The sequence below is a fragment of the Neocloeon triangulifer genome, unplaced genomic scaffold, assembly GCF_031216515.1.
Source record: "Neocloeon triangulifer isolate White Clay Creek 2 clone unplaced genomic scaffold, ASM3121651v1 ptg000014l, whole genome shotgun sequence".
NCBI classification, from domain to species: domain Eukaryota; kingdom Metazoa; phylum Arthropoda; class Insecta; order Ephemeroptera; family Baetidae; genus Neocloeon; species Neocloeon triangulifer.
Window position 1 is genome coordinate 4891727 of NW_026775556.1, and position 20839 is coordinate 4912565.

Here is a 20839-nt window from a genome sequence, read left to right on the forward strand (position 1 = left end):
TGCTCGATTTATTTTAATTTTGAAATGTTTCAGTTGTGAATTTGACTCGGAGGGGGGCCGCTCGGCGCGCGCACACTGCCGAGGCCTGGCTGCTCGTCGTATTGAAAGATTGAAGGCCGAGCCTGGCAAAGGCAAAAACGAGTGAGAGTGTCGCTTGAGAGCAGCTCACTTTCACGCGAATTTCGTCGAATTGGCAGCCGCGCGGACACCTCTGCGTCCGAGGGCGCCGGTTGAGCCCGCCTGACCCGTAAGTACCTTTCGACCTGCACCCTTTTCGCCCTCCCAATCGGTCCCTTCGGCTCAGAAAATTGTCTCAAGAGAGGGTCCGAGCGAGAGCCAACCTGAGGCAGGCTCCTTTACCTTATATGACTCACCTGCCGAGCCACCCACACCTTGTTCAGGGCCGGTCCGCCCTAATTAGAACCGTGTTTGTTGATATGGAAAACGAGCAGTGCCTTTTATCAAAGAGAGGCGGAAGCTGTAAAGAGGCCTAGTTCCTTCTTCAGCGCTTTAAAGATTTTTGGCTGCTTGATATTGTTTTGGTGTCTTTTGTGTGCGGTGCTTGCGGATGGGCGCAGGTGTTTCAAAGGATTAGCGCTCTTCCTCTGCCACTGCTTTGCGCAAATATTTGGTAAGAGGATATTACAAGCACGATGATTTATGTTGCAAAAAGCATTTTTATCAATATAATTACTACATCATCTGAGGAAAAAACTGACTAAAAATTATATTTAATTTTTTTGAGCTCAATCAGAAACACATTTAAATTACAAACTAATTTTTAATAACTATATAAATTAATCGTTTATTCGAATTATATTTATTATTTAAATTTAACTGTAAATTTTCCTGATGTTTTTTTTTTCTTTAGTAAATTTAATTTAAATTATTTAAATTAATTTAAAAGTTTTAATAATTTATTTTTATCGGCATTTTTTAATCTGTTAAATTATGCACGCACACAGTAACATATAATTTACTGCAATTTTATTAATAAGGCTGTCACAATCATAAAGGATTTTTTTTTTATATTCTTGTCGTATTTATTTATACTAATTTATCAATAAACATCATTTGCTGAAGGAAGGAACGATGAACTTAGATTGAAGCAAAGATAATGTTTAATGTTGATTAAATTTTACAAGTCTATACAAATTAGAATATCATAACAGCTTTTTAAAATTTAATCTTATAAATGATTTTTATCTAACAATTTTTTAGAAAACTCAATTGAGGACAACTTTCAACTTTGATCAGAAAATTTCAACAAAATGAAAGAAATTGTTACTCAAAAGAATACTTTTTTCTATTATCGGTCAACTACGTGGAAAAGAGGAATGTCCTTCCTACAAATCTTATCACTCACTGCGCAGTTATATGTATATGCTAATTAAGTGCGCCGCTAGTCTTGAAGTCCTTCCGTCAATAGTGAAATTTCAAAAGTTTGAAGGCACCTGCATTGTTTTTGTATCTTTCTTTGCCAAATTTACACTTAAAAAACAAAATGCTCAGTTGTAAACAATAATTAATAAAAAATGTCGCGGGAGTTGAAAAGAAACCTTGAGTCAATTCTCACGCCGATAGAATTGCACCTGCCGCGCCACTCGGACTCGCTGCATTAGCGAATGAAAATTATTATGATACAATCTGGCGCGGTTTGCGCAAATAATTATACACGCCAGCGGCTCGTGCCGATTGCAAACAAAAGAAATAGCGCGCGGAAATTCGCTCAATTTTCATAGCCTAATCCCAGTGAATCTGACTGACTGAGCCACTTGTCGCCTAATTTGAGCTTTTGATCGGCCTTGTTCCGAAAGCTTCAATGATTTTAATTTGAGCCGCATTTAGAGAGACCTTGAAATTTTTCGCACCAACTTGGTAGTCGTCCAAAATCATACTCCCAAGCTAAATGAAGTTCCTAAGACTTTTATTAGGAATAAAAAAACCAAGCTTCTTCAAGCTTCAAATACAACTTCTGTATATTGTAAAGTGTGTTATAGCGCATTGATTAAAGATTATATGGATTATATGATTATTAAAAAAAAAAAAAATAACATTTTTCCACAATATACTATAGGTTTTTTTTATTTCTTTTTTATTTTAAATTTATAATAATTTTGAATTTCTATTTTTCAACTTTATTTAATTTTTGTCTGCTACGAAAATATTTTTTCTTGTAATTTCTTTAATTTGATTATTTGCATGAGTCAAAATACATTTTTCGGGAATATGAATTAAAGAATTAGTAAATAAAATGACACAAAATATGAGAGTTCGCACAATTTATTTTAATATTCTTCATTTTTAGAAGATTTCGCGGTACAAGTCAAATTTTTATTTGGATCTATATAATGCTCACTTAAAGCTCAAATTAAAATGCACATTAATGAGTACTCTAAAGCATGCATAAACAATTTTTTAGCTTAACAGAAGTGGTGAAATCTCACACCTTTAGTACAATTATTAACATGACAACTTCGCCGTGATAGTGGAGTGTTATCAGCCAAACATCATTATCTTGGGCTGAAACTCGATTAGCTTTGGTTGACGTCAGCTAGGAAACTATTTTCAGAAGTTGGATCGATTCATTTTTATGATAAGAAAGCAGAACAGAAATGGTGAGTCATGAACTACCTAGAAAATTTTATATTTTAGCATGAATTTGTCTTAATTTTTGACCAAAAAAATCCCAGTCTTGACGTCAATCCGTATTGCGTCAAAGAATTTTTAATTTTGCTAGAAGCTAAACGACTAAATTTAACTTTACATTTCCCTTCAAATTACCGCATTGTGGTTTATTGTGAAGAATTTCTTGAAAATCCCGAGGAATATATTCAAGAACATTTTTAATTTTAGATCTTCACTCATATCCATGCCTGTTAACGAAAAAAAAATCTTAAGTAACGATAGCTGATAAGGATAAGTAAAAAATCTGCAGTTTCCAGATTGTTTTTAGGAAACCATAAACACAAATAATTGTAGTTTTTAATTATCAATATGAAATAATTAATATTTAAATTGAAAAACAGCCCTTCAAGTTTATTGATGGGAAAGCTGAATTCCTCCCATACAAATTGCGACAGCAAAAAATCTGGACAATGGGAGAAGCAAGAGAATCACTTTCTTGCCTCTCGTAAGCAGAAAGTGACTTTTGCGACTACCGATTTAACAGACGTCTACTTTTATTGAAGATATCTTAAAGAATCCAGCACCTTAGGGTTTATACAGTTTTATCCTCGGTTGCTGGCGACTCTAATTTAGCGGCGTTGTCGTGAGCACCGATCATTGTTCTCCTCATATAAACAGGGGCACTCCACCTAGCTCCATAAGCTCAGGTTTGAAATCACTCTCGGCTTTAATTGGCAAATGCATCGCTGCTTTGTAAATTCTGTGTCGTGCACTCCCCATTATTCGGAGTCAGCAGAGCAGCAAGAAAAAATTACACTGTAGCAGCGAGCGGCTTGCCTGCCGCTCAAGGCTCTCTTTGTTTCAAATAATATCAAACGGCAGCTAGCCCAGCAGGTTTCTTTCTTTGTCCTTTCTAAAGTGAAATAAAAAATAAATAAGTGCAGCACGACATCTGCCGCAGATAGAATTAATATATATTTGTTTATTTCGTCTTGCTGAAATGCTGCCGTTTTGTGGCTGGTGTGCATCGATTCTAATGTTTCGGAGAGAGATCGCGCCGAATAGAAAGGTGGCTCTGGGATTAATCTGCGGAATGAAAGCTGTTAGAAATTGACGATCAACTAATCCTTTCGATGAAAGAGATCGAGGGAATAAGAATATAATTGGCATTTAATCATTACATATCATATGATATGCATGTAATACAATTTGTATCAAGAAACTATATCACAACATCTTTATATAGAGTTAAATCGATAAAATAACTTTTGTTGCTTTCCTTAAGAAAAAAAATTAACTCCATGATATTTTTGATCATTAAGTTAATATTCCATTCTTGTGTATTTTTTTATTGTATGAGGAAAATTTCTCATAGAAATAGATTACGATTATTTTAAAATTGGTTTAATTGGATCGATATCTCACCTTTGATGTATTCAAAATTCACATTAGGATAAATTATTTACAACTATATTTTATACCAAATAAATTTTGTAAGTTTTATTGTATTAGATGAAAATTTTAAAGGATTAACACAATAATTTACATATCATGTTATTAATTGTTTTTAGTAATATCAATCAACGAAATGAACCACTTTTCGAAAGTAACTTAAGTTATAAGCATTGTATTATACATATAGCAATCTGCAAACGGAATAATATACTTTTTTTTAAATATTTTCTGCTTGGCCTGAAAATTGGTAAAACACAATTATTTTAATAAATCCTTATCCCAGTGTACTTAAAGGTCATGAAAGATTCATTTTTTTTTTCATTTGAATTATTTGTAACAAAGATTGGTTGATGCAAAGATGTAAAATTCAGCTTGGTATAATAATGTGGCCTGAAACGAGTCCACGTGATCGAATGGAGAAAATCAATATTATCCGAGTTGTGAATGAATAATGAGCTGCGGCCTACGCAAACACGCCAACCCAGAAACCAGATTGTCAAGCTTCCTTATTATATTTTGTGTGTTAGAGTCTTTCAAATTTCACCCTCCACTGCTCGATAAAGCCGACGAAAACCCCAAGAAAAAGAAGTGTAACCGCACAGGCGTTTATTAAAAAAGCAATATTTTTTCTTGGAATATCAGGTCGCCATAAGAAATTAACCGCTCGCACTTTTAACTAAAGGTTTGTCTATTATGATAATTGCGGGCTGGGAAAATTGCACTAATTCGCAGCTGCAGTGAAAACAATGTAATGTGAGAAATGGCGCCGAGAGGGAAATCGTTATCATTTCTCTCTCTCTCTCTTGCGACACAAAAGTGAAGTGTTCTGGTGACCTGCATTTTTTGTATGTGTTTATCTCTGAAAGTGAGTAAGTCGAAGATCAATGAGAGCCACTCGTGAAATTATTTTACATACACCGGCGTTTAGAAAGGGCCGAATCTGCTCTTTCTACTCTCGCGACTTTTCTCCTCGGCAACCAAAGCGTGAAAAAAGTGTTTTGCTCACAGCTGCCATCACTCAGCAGACGCGTTCATGTAATTGCGCCACTGCGAAATCGATGGCTGGCAAAACTTTTCTAATTACATTTTGCTGAATGTGTGCTTTGACAAAACGAGTGATAAAAATTGCAATGAAGTCGAGCGAAATTAGAGAAAATAAAGTGGAACATGCCGGGACCCGAGGGCGTAAAAGTGCGACCGGTCTGATTCTAATTTATTTTTTTATACTTGTTCGTCGGGTCGTTGTGCAATTTCACTCTCAATTTCGTGCAGAGATAAGACACGTGTAATGCGATAAAACGGAAATCGGAGAATGTTTTGCTTGCTGAAGAATATTTATTACCACTTTCTTTTCAATTTATTTGCCTCAGAGGTTAATTAAATTACAACCAACTAAAATTTCACTCCTACTACGCAAATTCTTTCAAGACATAAAATCGTGATTATTAAATTTTTCAAAAGAGAAATTACATTGAAAAAATCATAGAATAAAATATATTTATTTTTTTAATTAATATCTATTAAACCTCTAGATAGGAAGATTAAAACTGATTGAATCATTGAATGCCAGTACAAAAAAGAAAGATCAGTTAAATTTTACATTTACACCAATCATTTTTAGAACTTAAAAGTTCTAGCAAAAAAAGATAAAATATTATAAGAAATTTATTAATGCGATTTAATAAAATTTAAACATCTTTTTTTCGAATCACTTTTTATGGAAAGTGGATACTGCTTTTACACTTGTAAACAAAAATCTTAGAAGCGATAAATAATTCGTCAGACGTCATTCATATAAAATTTGTATACTAAATTATCATAATTATGTGGAACCAGCCATTGCCAGTTCCAAGTGCTTGGTCATTGTTTTTGTTTGCTTCGCAACCGTGACATGAAAATCAAAGCTCATGTCTCTTTCAATGAGAATAATGCAGCGTGATCTTGGATGTTGGCCACCACTATAGTGAGAACGGTGCCCAAGAAACCGCTGAATGAGCCAAGAACATTTGACTTATATGGTGTGGACTAATTAGTATTCTTTATTGCGCCAGTTCAGGGCTGAACGATCAATCAGTTATGTATCAGGCCGACAACCTTTACAATTTCAAAATAAAAATTTTCAAGGGGAAATTTCTTTTCCAATAATAATTAAATTTTTTTCGAAAACATAAAAATTTTATAAATTTTTTCATGCTACACTTAATAGAAGAAACCGACTTAAATATTTGTCTACAATTTTTTTTTTCATTTTCCCAGCATTTATGAGCGTCATTAGCCTTGTCATTAAATTCAAGTAAAACCACAGTGGCTCAAAACATCCTCTTCCATGTCTTCTTTCCCAACCCACGATGTAAATCAAGCCACTCAAAGGCCCACCTGCAAGCGGACTTTGAAGAACACCAAGGTCAGCACGCGGCGCAATCCACCTGCATTAAAATTCTGCCTCAAATAATGTATTTGCGCGATGTGGGCATGTTGTTTGTTTGGCCCTTATTGCTTTTGCTGATAGGAATTAACAGCAACATGCGCGCCAGACGTAAATTATACGCGCTAAACAAACATTTGATTTGCAAATTCGCTCTTGCTAATCAATCGGTAACCCAGCTACCGTTATAATTTGCAGGTGAAATTCTTACTTGTGCATTACATTACAATAATTATTCGCTTACTATTTTATTTGTCACATTTTTAAATGAAAGAGAAAAAACAAGTTGTTGGGATGAAAAGGCACCACAAATAGAAGCAATTTTGCTAAAAAAAAGTCTAAGTGTACAATCTTATCTTGCTTTAATATACAAAAATTGAATTTTTTATTATTTTAATTCATTAGAGCTGACTGTATATTCATTTTAATTTATCGGAAAATTTTAATGAAAATAAGAAAAAGCTCGGTCATCCGAGAATTTTCTTCATAAAATGAGAATTCATTTATGAATAAAATGTTTTTTTTTTTTAATTTTTCTTCATGTTCATCCATTATTATATCCATAAAATATTTTGGCATAATTTATTTTTAATATTTTAAGCATTAAAATAATCTATTGTTTTTAAACAAGGTAAAAAAAAAGAAAAATTCTTTAAAATATCTTATTTTTAAATAAATAATTTAAATTGCTTTTTAAATAGCTATTAAAAATTACAAATCACAATTATACCTGCGTACTTCACCACACTAATTTTGGAATTTTGTTATTGCTAAACAACTGGCCATGCAGGTTTTCAGTTTATTAATATAGCCAAAAGCGGAAGTCGTCGTGCGACACTGGTCAATGGGTTACACCCTAACTAATATTCTTTTCGGCGTTCATTCCGGAAGCGAACGAACGAAACGGGTGAGTGAACTAAACCCTGAATGCACCATCGATGTATGTATGAAGTTCATTAATTTTCGCTCGGCGTCACTCATGCTGGTAATACTTAAAAGGAGTGGAGGTCGATTTCATTCTTCTCTGCTGCACCTGTCCTTAAACATGTGCCCTGTAAAAGTAAGTGGAATTGCGCGCCTAAAATAGAGCTGCCTATAAATACAAACACAAGTAGTTGCCTCTGCAACGACAATAATAAATTTATTATTTCGTTTCGCCACTTTTGACGTCACCGATTGCAGTACGGCTTCGTTAATTATATTCTCAGTCGGTCACTTGGTTACATAAAGGAAAAGAATCCTCACAATCATTTGGAAAAGTCCGTCGCCACGGTAGACGAGCCTCGCCATTGCGAATCAAGCCTTTTTTTATTAATTAAAAAACAATCGAGCGAAGTACGCGGAAATAAAGCCGCAAACTCTCACTGCTCCATTTTGCCTAATTTGTTCTCTTTCTTTTATTAAAACCTCGTGCCTGTTCCCATTTTTGTTGGCAATTAACTAGATTACGTCACTGCGTGCGAATATTTATCAGCAAACAAAGTGAATTAGCTGCTGCAACAGAGAACACTGTCGCAGCAGGAAAAAGACAGACTAAAAAGTCGTGACTAATGCTTGGGAAAAGAAAGATCCAAAATACTTCCTAGCTCCTTTTCTCAAGAATTATTATACTTTCATTCGATCACAGAGCTTAACATTTATTTGACTTGATCATAAACAAACGAGCTGGCAATAAAAATGCCAATGCGTGAGCTGGTAATTTAGGATTGATTTTTTTTTGCATTGCACATCGTTTTTATTTAGCAGCCAAGAAAAATCTTCTTTAAAACTTTCAAAAATGCTTGAAGTTTGAAAATTTTATTCCTTTTCCCTTGCGTTGAAAATGAAATCACACGACATGAAAAGTTGTTTGCAAAACCACCTACATGAGAGTTGACCGCAAAATTTTACTTTTGTTTCAGCAAATCCTCAGCCGTAACTCGACCGTGCGGATTATGCGAACATGACACTGCACTGGTGGATGCACTGGTTTTGGGTGACGGGTAAGTTTCAAAGAACCTCTTTTATTTCCTTGTGATCAGAAATAGATACGTAAGAACAAATGGATATATTTTATATTTTCAATAGTTCATTTGACGCATGATTTATTCACGTTTTGGTATTAAAAAAATTATTTCAAGGAAAAAATCCAGGGTAATTTCAGGAATTTAATTTGCCGTTGAGACTTATTTACCGCTTGTGGTTTGCTATTTATGTAATCTTTGAAATTCTGCTTAGGATTTCTTCACAGATTGCGAAACAAAAAATTTAATATCGTACCATCAGGCTAATTTTGGCCGAAGTATATTTTTCCAAAATTATCAATTATTTACTTGATTTATCTCCGATTGGTGCAAGAGATAAGACACTTAATAATTATCAGTTTGTTGCCATACTTTCTCAAAATTTCCTCATTCAGTCATTATTCTGTCAGATTTCATTCTGATTGATTCTGATTAATTATTCCTTGGTTGAAATAAAATTATCCCGAAACGGATGGTTAGCTCTTTTAAAAACAAGCGTATTAATTATGCTTCCGTGGCACACAATGAGCTGCACCGTGTGATGGGTATCAAATCATAACGAGAGTTGCATTTTGCGGCGCCTCGAAACTTGTCCGATTTCCACGCCAGCGGTGAAAGTACGTTTAATAACAATAATACAACTCGATTACAATGGTAATCACGTTATCATACGGTGCTAATTGATGCTCCGCTGTAACCGCGTTACTTCAAGTTACGCCGAGGGTGACTTTCCTTTTGTAGAGCTTCACGTGCAAATGAGGAGCAAAAGTCACTCACTCACGTTCTTAACAGAGCGACACATGCAAAGCAAACATGTGTTTGTCCCGCGAATGTCCTTCAAACTTCACCAAGCGCGGTAATTAGCTCGTTGGATGTTGAATCTGACGACAATAACAAACTGCGACGTGAAATATATTAAACACAGCAAAAGGAAATTCCACTTTTTGACTTATTTTCATTGCGAAACTTAAATTAAATTGTGTGCTTTTCAACTTAAATAATTAATTTCCTGTTGAGAAATAATTCTCATTTTTTTTTTAATATTTTAAAATAATATTATTATTTTTTTGTGACATTCTAAAAATAAATCTGACTGAGTAGAAAAGCTTAAGGACGTCGACCGGAGCTATTTTTCCATTCTCGGCGACGGAAAAAAGAAATGGAGGGCGAATTAGGCGATTGGCAGGGGCTTCTCCGGTTGGCACCCTAGGGGACCGAGTGAACAGGTAGTAGTAGTAGTTGGCAGCGTGAATGGAGAACATGGGGCTTCAGATTCGGGGTGAGTTGCGAATAAATCCATTTGTACAAATGGCAGGGAGAACCGTCTAGACTTCGGCTCATTTTGTATTCAACGCTCAAAAATTCCATCGGAAACCTGCGGTTTCCTGCCCCTATTTTTTTGAAAAGAAAAACGATAAATTCTGTTTGCCTGAATTGAAAATTGTAATTAAAATACTTGAAACTCAAAAACCACAAGCGGAACCTTGAAGGCTTTTGCGTTCAAATGAATTTGTTACTAGAAAAATTTTATTGCAGTGGTGCACAACATTTTGTTTTGACATTGCTCATTTCATTAGATTCCGAAAAATTGTTTTCTGAATAATAATATTCTTACACAAAAAGTCTTTTACTTCATGAAATTCTTAATTTTTCAAGGTATGCCGAGAAAATTGTGACTTGCAAACCAGTTTTCTTTTCAATTTTGACATTTTTCAGTTGTTGAGCATGTCAGAGATGTGTAACCCTGCAGATCCTTTTTTATTACTACTTTTTTTATTATTTAAGTACCCTATAGGTCGTTCCAGCGCGTCTTTTACAGTTTTTTATTATTTATTTTTCAGTTGTGGCCGTGCTGACTGTCCTGGCGAGCCATGCCTGGTGCGCGCCACAGTCCGCCCTTCACCCTGTCCACCCCGGCCATCGACTGTCCGAGCCCTCCGCGCAGTACATGGCCCTTTTGTCCGACTTAGACCACCCCCCGGCGACGGCGCCGGGCCTCGACTACGGCGGCGGCTACGGAGACGAGGAGGACACCTTTGCCGGCGTCAACCTGTACCCCCTGCCGCACGGCCTGATGGTCAAACAAGTCACTGACGACTTTGCGACCACGTACGTCCCGCTCGTCCATAGCAGCGTCGCCGCCTCGCAACACCCTTTCAAAATCGACTCCCCGGCCCCTCACGATCAAGTGGTCGTGATGACGGACCAATCGAATCCGCCGGCGCCGACCAGATTTGGCAAATCTGTTGACGGTAAGTGACTTGAATTTCTATTACTCGACTTTTAAAAGCATTTATACTGTTTGAGATAAAAAAATTAAATTTTTTTCTTATTAGCAATAAAATAGACATATATTTAAGAGTTTGGCCATAGATTTTCTTTTTAAAGTGATGGTTTTGAATGTTATTATTAATATTTTACATTTTTCCTGCAAATTTAAAGTAAGGTTATAATTAATAAATAAATAATATTAAGATTAGAGGATTTCTTTAAAAATAAAAATTAAAAAATTGACGTTTGTATTTCATATTTTATTTAAATTATAAAATTAATAAATTTTTGAAGTTGAAATATTATTGTTACAAAGTAAGCCATAGTAAAAATAATAATAAGTAGGCTAAAAATTTTCCATTATACATGACAAGTAGGATTACTTGTATCGAAAACGGCTTCTCTCAATTGATTTTTTATTTGTTAACACTTGCAAGGTAGGCAATACTGTTTATTTAAATTTTATTAACACCCTTTTCTTGTTTTGATCACCTTTTATAAAAACTTTTTCACTGGTATGACTTCAGAATCTTCTGCTGCTGCAACTTTGGTGCCCATGATGCCCATCCAGTACAAGAATCGCAACCCGTTCATCAACGAAGAAATGCAGAACAGCAGAAACGTGCCCGTCGTGGTCCCAATAGCTGTCCTATCCACAGAGAGCCCTACCTCAGAGGCGACTGCAGCTTCCACGTCAGAAACACCGCACATGGAGGACAAGGTTGCAGTGGTTTTGCCATCAGAGGTGGCTTCGGAAGCTCCAGACCACGAAGAAGAAGAAGAGGCCAAGTCGGCGCCCGAAACGAACGAGTCCACACCGAGAGCTGCTCCCACAGCCAGCACAGAAGAAGAGGTCCACTTGCAGACTGAAGAGGTCAAGGCTACCATGCCCACAGAAGAGACCGTTGTGTACAGTGGGGGCAGCCACCCCATCCCCCCGTGGATTCCTGACAAAAAACAGGAAGATCTGGATAGGTGCGATATTTAAAATCTAAAAAGGAGATGAATTTTTATAATTCATTTTGATTTCAGTGAGGAAGAGGAGAGAGAAATAGAGCAAATTGACAGGATCACAAACGCCCTTGTAGAGGAGGAAACGGCAGAGGAGGGCGAGGCCATTACCAAGGGCAGGATGCAGCCGGACGAGGGCCTCGGAACTCCGTCCATCATTGCCATTGTCATTGGATTCGTTGGCATCATTGGCATCACAGGTGAGAGATTTGGAGGTTAAACTCATTTTGAATGAAATGTAACAAAATTAAGGTGAATTACGACAAAACTTCACTTTTTAATATAATTTCATAATTTGTGAATCTTCAGTCTTTTATTTTTTGATAATTGTGATTTTAAAAAGACAAAAACTTAAAAAATAAATGAATAATTTCTGTAAAAAAATTAAGAATGCTTTAATTTTGTTTATTTCTGAAAATATAATAAATACATAAATAGTGTAGATAAAAAACAAAAATGTTGAAATTTTGCAGGTGCTGCTGCTGGATTCCTTTTGTATAAGAGGAGCCTGCAGAACAAGCCACAAACTCTGAATGACAAAATCAGCAACCCCGACTACAGCAGCTACATCGACGATACATTAAGGGTGAGTGCAGGCAAAAAATTGAATCAAGCAGGCAAAGGAGGCAGCAGCAGTGGAGGCCCCAGGTGCAGGCAGACCGGTGTTGTGAACAGAGGCTTTGTCTCTCCCCCTTACCTCAAGGTATAAATCTCGAGAATTAATTATCTCACCTCACTCGACAACTCTCGCCACCACCAGCTCTGCTGACATCTCGCCAAACCACATGCTGCTTCCACACGCCTCTCAACTCTTGAATTAAATTTGCTAGTTTTAAGGCTTTTAAATCATTTTATATAATAAAAACATGAACTCACCTCTGGCTTATGGTAACACTTGTGTAACAGGTTTCAAAGGTATTTTTTTTTATTATTGTTTGTACTAAACGATGAAAGTGCCAGTGTAAAAATTTAAAAACAATAATGTTGTTTGGGCTTGTTTAGACGTCACAATTTTAGTTTAGCAATTAATTTTTATTTTCTGCCTACTGTACTTTATCTTGCAATTTCTTTATTGTTTCAGGACAATTCCGAAGAGATGTACAGTCTGGACAATGACTCATTTTTAAATAGTTTAGAGGCTATGACAATTCAAAACTACTGGACCGAAAATGTGAAGCATACAAAATTGTAGCTTCTCTCCACTTTCCAAAATTTGTCATTTTCCTTATCATTTGATCTATTTGCGTGATGACGAAATTTCAGAGTGATTTTTTACGGTCTCATGTCGTGGAATTTTATATTTCCTCTCACATTTATTTTACACTTTTTAACCTTTTCATACTAAGAAGATTTGTGATAGATTCCGTCTTTGCCGAGAGTATTTGTTGTTGATTGTGTGTATTTTGTAATTGTGATAGCAACCATGAATGAAAAGAATCAGTAAACTACGAGTAATACTAACTAACCATAATAGTATATTCATAAGAAAAAATATTCAAAACTGCAAAAGCTCCCATTCTAAAATCAATTTTTTTGACCTTGTTTGTGATAAATTGGAATTCCTAAAAACAGACTGATGACAAAACAAAGTACTTAATGAAATATGCAAGATTTAAATTCGGAGATTATGGACCCACCACTTGCAGAACAAAACCTAAAAATGCATTTTGCTTTTAAAATATAAAAGAAAAAACATATAGTATTCCATATTCGCGTCGACACTTCTTGTCTAATGCAGCAAAATTAAATATAACATTATATTATACAGTAGATCTAGCATGACCAAAATCAAAGTATATGTCCTAAATACTTAAAAAAAGGAATTTTATCAGAAGGGTATAATTATAATATAATATTTTAATTCAGAGTTTGATGCAGAAATTGAATATCTAGTGGAATATATTTTTAAGCCGCATCGTTTTCAATGTAATATTTTTGTCGGGCCAATATATTAACTGAGTCTTTGCATTGGGATCAAATGATTTACTTGTTCATTTTGAATAAATTCAACCACTTTAAAGAATTGACCTAGGCCAAAAAAGAGAAGCAATAAACTAATATTACCTATAGATGTATTTTGCTGCAGTTTCAGAGAATAAATGTTCATAAATCATACTGAATTTTGTCACATATATTTTTATTTATAATTTTATTACACCTCATGTTTTTATCCAATTAGATCGTTGTTAATAAGAACAGCTGAGCAGCTAAAAGGAACTACAAAATATCCATTTTTGTGAGTAAAAATGTCACAAATCAATTTGTCTACAATGGACTTTGATTACAACCAAATGCAACTGATTTGGTTTGAATTTAAAAACTAGCAACAACCACATTATTGTACTACCTAAGGCAAATATATTATCCTTGATTCACATTGATTCTTGTACAACTGATATCTTTGGGGGCGCAAATGACGCTTTTGATTAATTACGGAAACACTCAAGTGTATTAAATATGGCCACACAAAAAAATGACAAAAAAGCAGTCTAAAAATTGATTAGACAAAATATGAGGTGTACTCGTGGGGCATCACACCTCGGCGGGGGTAGAAAGTGTGTGATACAGAGTAATGCATCAGGTTGCTGATGTTGGATGTGTAAATGTCAGCAAAACGGAAGAGCCTTCGGGAAAAATAGCTGGGATTCTGGAAAGTTCGGAAGACGCTGCCAAACTGGGGGTTGAACACCATTTTGGTTCTCTGACTGAAAAGTTCATTAAATTTTAATGAAATGCAGAAAAAAAGAATATAAAACTACAGTATTAAATTTGGTTTCGAAATTAACTTCCGATTCGAACAGACTGACCTAACATCATCTCTTTCGTCCATCCACTTCTGCAGCACCTCTTGAACATTCGCTCCACTATCGTCTTGACAGTCTTCAATAAGCTGCGTCAACATTTGCAGCCAGTTGACATCTCTTTTGAAATTTATGTCGTTCAAAGTTTTGATCTCGTGCTAATTAAAAATAGTCATTATTTTATTCTAAAAAAATTAAGAATTTTTTACTGCAAGTTCGCTGATTATGGCTCCTGTGCGCCATCCGTGCTGCAAAGTCACATCTGCCAGGTCACTGTAAGGGTGGTCACCAAAGTACAAAACCTGATGCCCATTCCAACCTGTCATGTCCTGCAGCTGCTTTATGGTGCCCTGAAAATAAATTAAATTGGAGTACCAAAAGCAAAAAGTTTATACATTAAATTAATATTTTCCTTACAACATGACAGCAAAAATTTGTATTAAAAACTTTTATGTAAAGAGTAGGTCATCTTTAAATCAATTTATATAAAAAAAATCTTATTTTTAACGGACCTCATAATAAATTTGACCCTTTTCCAGTCTTGTCACTCGGTCCCAAAGCTGCGTCTTGCTGCCTGTATCGTACAAACGGATCGGTCTGGACTCATCGGTGAAAAATTTGGGTTTCCGAGCCTGAACTATGATGACATCGAAGAAGGTCTGCCAGTCGGCGCCCACAATGTAACTCATGCCCTTATCACTAAATCAATTTTTTTTTAACAATTAAATATTTCATCTAAATTTTATCAAGTCATACACAAAATGAAAAGGACTGTTGGTGACGAGGAAGAGCTTCTTGTCATGCGCCGCCAGATATTGGAAGTAATCCCGAATATTTGGGTTGTGTTCCAAATACTGTGCTACGTTGTCAGCCACAACCCTGTGCATGATAGGGTGGGCGCCTTGCACAGCAGTCTTTTTGTGGAAATTTGAAAAATAAGCATTTATTTCTATTATTTTTACTAGCAGAAATTACCTTAACGTCATGGAAAAGTATTTCTGGGTGGTAGTCGATGCTGTGGGTCTTGAAATATTCAGCCACCTGGCAGAGAAGCAACATCTCAGGAACGGAGAAAAGGTCAGCCAGCTGCACCATTTTTGCCTTCGAGCCCTGATTAATGTTTGAAAATGAAAGTTAGAACATTAAATAAAATATCAATCTTTAAAAGTACACAGAGTTTCTGTATTGATAAGATACATCTAGAAATAGAAAATAAAATGCCAAATGATTGTTTGAATGATTTCCATAATAGAAAGAAAAAATTAAATACAAATGAAACGCATGGGTTGCTAGGTAATAAATAAGTAAATGTTTTTTTTTTTTTTTTTTTTTTTTTTAATAAATAAATAAGTAAATGTAGATTACAGAATGGTTTGATGACAAGGAAAATTAAATTAAATCTCTAAAAGACTTAAATGTTTCCATATTTTGCATTTTTTATTCTTTTTATTTTACCAATATTTCCCAGACGTGCACAAACAAATAGAACATGAATTTTTTTTGAGGTACATACCATCGTATTGAAAATGTTATCCAGCATCTCAAGCTGAGGATTGTGAGTGGAAAAACATGCAACATGCAATAAAACTCTCAACAGCTAATGTTATAAACATGAATAAAAACTGGCAGCAAATAAAAATAAATATAAAAAAAGATCCTCCTGACTAGAAATTCAAGCATGATGCTGAAAAGCAGAAAATCTGAAGTTTCGCTCACCGAGTTTGGATTTTTCTGCCATTCCCAGTAATTGTGTGTGTATATGTGAGAGAGACAATTCCAAGTGAGATAAAGAAAAAGGGTGAATTTGGACAGTTTTTTTTTTTTTTTTTTTGCAAAAGTCAAAAATCAAGGAGTGAAGAATTCAATTTAAAATTTTTGTTTTCACCTGAGTAGAGTTTCTTGTTCCTTCGACGTACGCAATTGGGATGATCCTGTTCTTGTACAAATCCAGGACCTCCTCGTCCGAGACCGGAGACAACCCGCGGTACACGGAGCCTAACTGGATTTGTAAAAACGAGTCCAGTTTGAGAAGAAGTCCCTTTTCTATGTCATAATGGAGACCCCGGACGGCGAAATTCGGGATGTACTTCAAATTTGAGATCTCTTTCGGATACTAAATTATTCATTTATTAATTATCTGATTTAAAATTTTGTAACTTTATAGATACCTTAAATTTATTGATGAGATTTGCCTTTCCTAGATCATAGAGGAGGTCGTCCAGGGAAGGTTTGTAACAGGCTAAAGTGTAGTCATAGTCAAAACCGTAGACCTTGACCTCACTGAGGTCAAGCTCGTTGCAGGCGAAAACAGCTTCGGGCTTTACGTCTCTAGGCAGTTTTTTAGCTGAAGAAATTAGTGTTTTTTAATAATTCTTTAAAATGAAGTCTGTTAATGAAATTTTACAATAAAATTGTGATATAAAGATACAAAGGTATCTAACCACCAGTTAGATACCTTGCAGTTTTCATACTAAAACTTTGAGACAAATTCTCTATTCATTTCTTATTATATAATAATTAATAAAATTAATAATTGATCTTTTTTCCGCTTTTTTCAACCAATTTCCAAATATTTGTTCACAAGGTAAGATACTAAAAATTTTATACATATTTTTTAAAAACAAAAAAAATATAAAAAATATTTAAATAAAAAAATTATATTTTTACGGTACTATAAAAATGTATCAATTTTATTTTTATGTAAAAAAATTGGAAACTCGTATTATGAAATTAATTTTTACATACAGAGACACAAGTCTTTAGTTTTCTGGTAAGACTCGTTGAGGGTGTCCCTGGTGGTTGCCTTGCCGGACAGGCAGCGAACGACCCACCGACCTGCTGGCACCGCAGGTCTGATGGACCGGCTGGTTGGTCGCAAGGACGGCGCGAGCCGCAGCAGTCCGCAGGAAGCCATCGTTACCCTTGGACACTTGAAATTCGGGACACTTCGACCTCTGTTCGGACGCGCATTGACACAATTTAATGTTCTCGCTGCTCTCGTACGTCGTACTTGCTTGAAGAGCTCGGCACACCCCCTTTTTACTTTACTGTCAACAAAAGGAGAACATGAGCATCTCTGTTAGTTCGGTTCGTCAGCGGTAGAGGGCGCTATAAAAGCCATTTTTAGCATTATTATTCAACTTGATTTTTTTTCTTTTCGGTATTATTAGCTAATCAAATCAGTTTGATTTTTTTTTATTTCACATCATAACTATTACTTAAGTAAAGAACTGTGCATATTTGGGTCAAAATTAATTTAATAGTCGTTAATAATAATTGAATAATATATGAATATAAAATTAAAATATTTGCTGTTTATTATAAATCATAACTATATGATTTGAAGTGAATTAAAATTGGTTATCACGAGCGTCCTTGAATCTTTAATTTTTGTAGGCATTTAAAAAAAATGCATAAATTGGATTTCTTTGATGAAGTAAATTAATAAAGGAAACAATTCAAAAACAAATTCTATATTTTTTTAATTAAAAAATACTTTCAGAATTTTCAAATTGATCGGAAAAAAAATATTTGCTCAAACCTCCCGAAACTTCAAATCCCCAAATTTTATAAGTCATATTGACATAAAAAGAGAGTCGCTTTAATGCTTGGTCAGTCTTGATTCGGAAAGGATGAGAGAGAATGAATAAAATGTTTTGGTGCATGGCCTACATCTGTTGATCGTGTCGTCCAGTTCTCGCAAGCAAAACTGGTCCAATCTCCATTTCTCTTTATGAGATGTGTCCAGCAAGCACATTATGAAAAGGAAGCGATATTAGCAAACATAAATAAAAAGAAGTCGTTTTTCCCCACAACATGTAGATAAAATTATTTTCTTTTTACAAAAATAAATGCTAATGATTCTGTTAATTAATATATAATATATCAGGGTGGTTTTAAGTACATAAGTTTCTCTCTGTGCAAAGGAAAAGAGAATGTGTAATTTATGCAATTGGAAATTAATCATTGATTAGTGTAACAAAATGTGGAGTAGAAAGTTTGTTTCAATTTGATTAACAATGAGTAGTGGTGTGCGCGTTGCATGCATTTATTATTAATCGTTGAACGATGAGGGACCCAGATCACGGTTGACAATTTGATGCGGCAGGAAGTAAGCTAAAAAATGATTACGAACAGAGTTTGCATAATCATTGGATTTTTTGCGATTTTCACTTTCTAAATAAATAATTTTAAAATGTGGTTTTGAATTCAATCATAAAACCCATAAAACATTTTCAATCTACTCAGTTAATCTTAAACCGCTGATTTATAAAACTTCAATTACCCAGTGCATTTCATAAATTAATTTTCATCAATCGTCAAATATCGTCAAGTATGATCGTTGTAGAAAAAAGACTTTTCAATTATATTATATAAAATTTTATGTACAAATTTGTTTAAATTTCATAAGCAACTGATGAAATGAAATTATTATCTTTTTACATTAATAAAAAATATTGATATATCGTGATATATATTATTTTTAATTAAATTATATTGGTAAAAATAAATAAATAAAAAACATTTAAAAATAAAATAATTGATTTTAGATTTTAATGTCTAGAAAAAATAAATAAAAGTATAATTATAGTTTTCTGCGTTTTATGCATTAAGCATTCAATTTTAATGTTCCAATTATAATTTAGTAAATATAAAATATTTCTTCCTCCCTCTTTCTCTCTATTGAAAATTGCGCTATTTTTTCAATTATAGAATTATGTATATAATTTAAAAGCATTGGTATAGATATTTGCACCAGAAGTGACAGAAGTCTAACTGAATGAAAATAACAAAGGAACTTTTTTGAACGATGTCTGGCGTATGAATAAAAAGCAGAACAATCGATATTATTATACATTGTGTTCAATCCGGTGTAAATAAATCCCAGAGTGTCAGGTATATCCGAGGAAGTTTCCTCGGCACAATATTAAATTACTCTCTTCACATATGAATGCATATGTTGGGCCCGTTATTATTGCCGGCGGAGCGCGCGCAAGCATGAAAAGTAAGTGAACAAGTACATTCATTACGCGTTAATACTGCACGAACACCTCAATATCGTAAAATGCGAGTGAGTATTAATTTGTGAAACTTTTATTGATGCAGAAGAGCAGAAAGATAAGTTTGCAAAATGATATCTCCTTGTCGAGACCGATTTTATATAAATAAATACGTTCCGCGCAGTGAAAGAAGCGAGATGCAAATGAGGCTTGTTGTTTTTAAGTAGACCGCAGCTCGAGGCAATAAATATAAAATACGGCACACACGCTTTTATATGAGAGGCGTATAATATAAATCTGCACACATTGCACTCGCGGGCGCTGGTTTACGCGCCACTGATTTTTGGCCCGTGCCACTCACAGGTCGAACTCGTGAAAAGTGAATGATTTGTGCAGAATCGACATATATGCAAGCAAACAAAGTTTCTGCATTTTGAATTACTTTTATTTCTCAGATTCAATGCGAAAACTAATAAAATCAAAAACAGAGCTTATTGTTAATACATAGACATGTTAGGTAAAGTAAATTGCAGATAATTTCGTATGTCTTAGTATAATTATAGAAAATTACAAACATTAATTCACAATTTGAAACTTTTTTCAAATCAAGAAATCTTTTCGTAGCACTTTCAAGTTTGAATAAAAAACAATGTAAATTATAATATAACAAGTATTGAAATGAAATAAAATTGGAACAAAGTTCACTTTGTTCAATTAACATATATCTTTGTTACCTATACAGAAGTTTTATGCACAAACATAGAAATGCATTATTTTTTATTCACCTGATGTTCCATGTCAGCCGCATGTGCGTGATGCACTCAATCAATCAATCAACTTCTTCTTCATTTTCCTTGCGCGATTCATCGACGATCTACATTTTTTTCTCACACCCAATTAAAATTCGAGCTATGATGAATATTGCGTGCACCTATTGTAAAATTTATGATTATGAAACTCTTTCTGGCCGAACGAAACAAAGCAGGAACAGTTAGAATTCGGCGGACTGCAATAGTTCCGCAGGCTGTGACCTTGTTGATCAAATGCAACTGAATGCACACGCGGCCTCAAAGGAGCATCCAAGATTATCCTAATATTTTAGATTTTTTTGGTGAATCATCATTTTCAAGAATTAGAATTATATTTTAACAACTTACTAAAAGACTAAAGATGAACAATCTCTTTGAAAAAATAAACTTCCATACCATTTTGAAGGCAAATTAAATTATCAATTCACTCTTAATT

At 34.5% G+C, this 20839-nt stretch overlaps 2 protein-coding genes across 7 annotated transcripts; one reads left to right on the plus strand and one right to left on the minus strand.

The window, feature by feature from the left end:
- The first annotated feature begins 87 nt into the window (after positions 1-87).
- Positions 88-15298, plus strand: LOC132200942 (uncharacterized). 3 transcript variants are annotated; one of them, XM_059626741.1, is made up of 7 exons: positions 88-247; positions 8410-8490; positions 10353-10763; positions 11310-11757; positions 11815-11993; positions 12267-12379; positions 12875-15298. In XM_059626741.1, exons 2-7 carry the CDS (start codon positions 8451-8453, stop codon positions 12983-12985), a joined length of 1302 nt encoding a protein of 433 aa, XP_059482724.1. In that variant the 5' UTR covers positions 88-247; positions 8410-8450; the 3' UTR covers positions 12986-15298. The 3 variants fall into 3 exon arrangements, with proteins under 3 accessions (XP_059482724.1, XP_059482725.1, XP_059482726.1); XM_059626742.1 differs by lacking the exon at positions 88-247 and adding an exon at positions 613-631; XM_059626743.1 differs by lacking the exons at positions 88-247; positions 8410-8490 and adding an exon at positions 9660-9790.
- LOC132200941 (5'-nucleotidase domain-containing protein 3) lies at positions 13909-17645 on the minus strand. 4 transcript variants are annotated; one of them, XM_059626740.1, is made up of 11 exons: positions 17340-17645; positions 16763-16938; positions 16480-16707; positions 16311-16325; positions 16108-16140; positions 15570-15704; positions 15351-15508; positions 15107-15293; positions 14804-14944; positions 14601-14752; positions 13909-14498 (listed from the first exon to the last, which is right to left on the minus strand). In XM_059626740.1, exons 1-11 carry the CDS (start codon positions 17506-17508, stop codon positions 14294-14296), a joined length of 1599 nt encoding a protein of 532 aa, XP_059482723.1. In that variant the 5' UTR covers positions 17509-17645; the 3' UTR covers positions 13909-14293. The 4 variants fall into 4 exon arrangements, with proteins under 4 accessions (XP_059482723.1, XP_059482720.1, XP_059482721.1 ...); XM_059626737.1 differs by lacking the exon at positions 16311-16325 and having other exon boundaries at positions 17340-17641; XM_059626738.1 differs by lacking the exon at positions 16108-16140 and having other exon boundaries at positions 17340-17641.
- Positions 17646-20839: the final 3194 nt, after the last annotated feature.

What these genes read in the sequence shown, in the direction of transcription:
- LOC132200942 (XM_059626741.1), top strand. Translation starts at nt 8,451, where the DNA reads ATGACACTGCACTGGTGGATGCACTGGTTTTGGGTGACGG. An exon ending in AAACAGGAAGATCTGGATAG is followed by an intron (nt 11,758 to 11,814) that starts GTGCGATATTTA and finishes TTTTGATTTCAG; the next exon opens with TGAGGAAGAGGAGAGAGAAA. An exon ending in ACATCGACGATACATTAAGG is followed by an intron (nt 12,380 to 12,874) that starts GTGAGTGCAGGC and finishes TTATTGTTTCAG; the next exon opens with GACAATTCCGAAGAGATGTA.
- LOC132200941 (XM_059626740.1), bottom strand. Translation starts at nt 17,508, where the DNA reads ATGGCTTCCTGCGGACTGCTGCGGCTCGCGCCGTCCTTGCGACCAACC. An exon ending in AACTAAAGACTTGTGTCTCT is followed by an intron (nt 16,939 to 17,339) that starts GTATGTAAAAAT and finishes TAATTTCTTCAG; the next exon opens with CTAAAAAACTGCCTAGAGAC. An exon ending in TACTTTTCCATGACGTTAAG is followed by an intron (nt 15,509 to 15,569) that starts GTAATTTCTGCT and finishes TTCCACAAAAAG; the next exon opens with ACTGCTGTGCAAGGCGCCCA.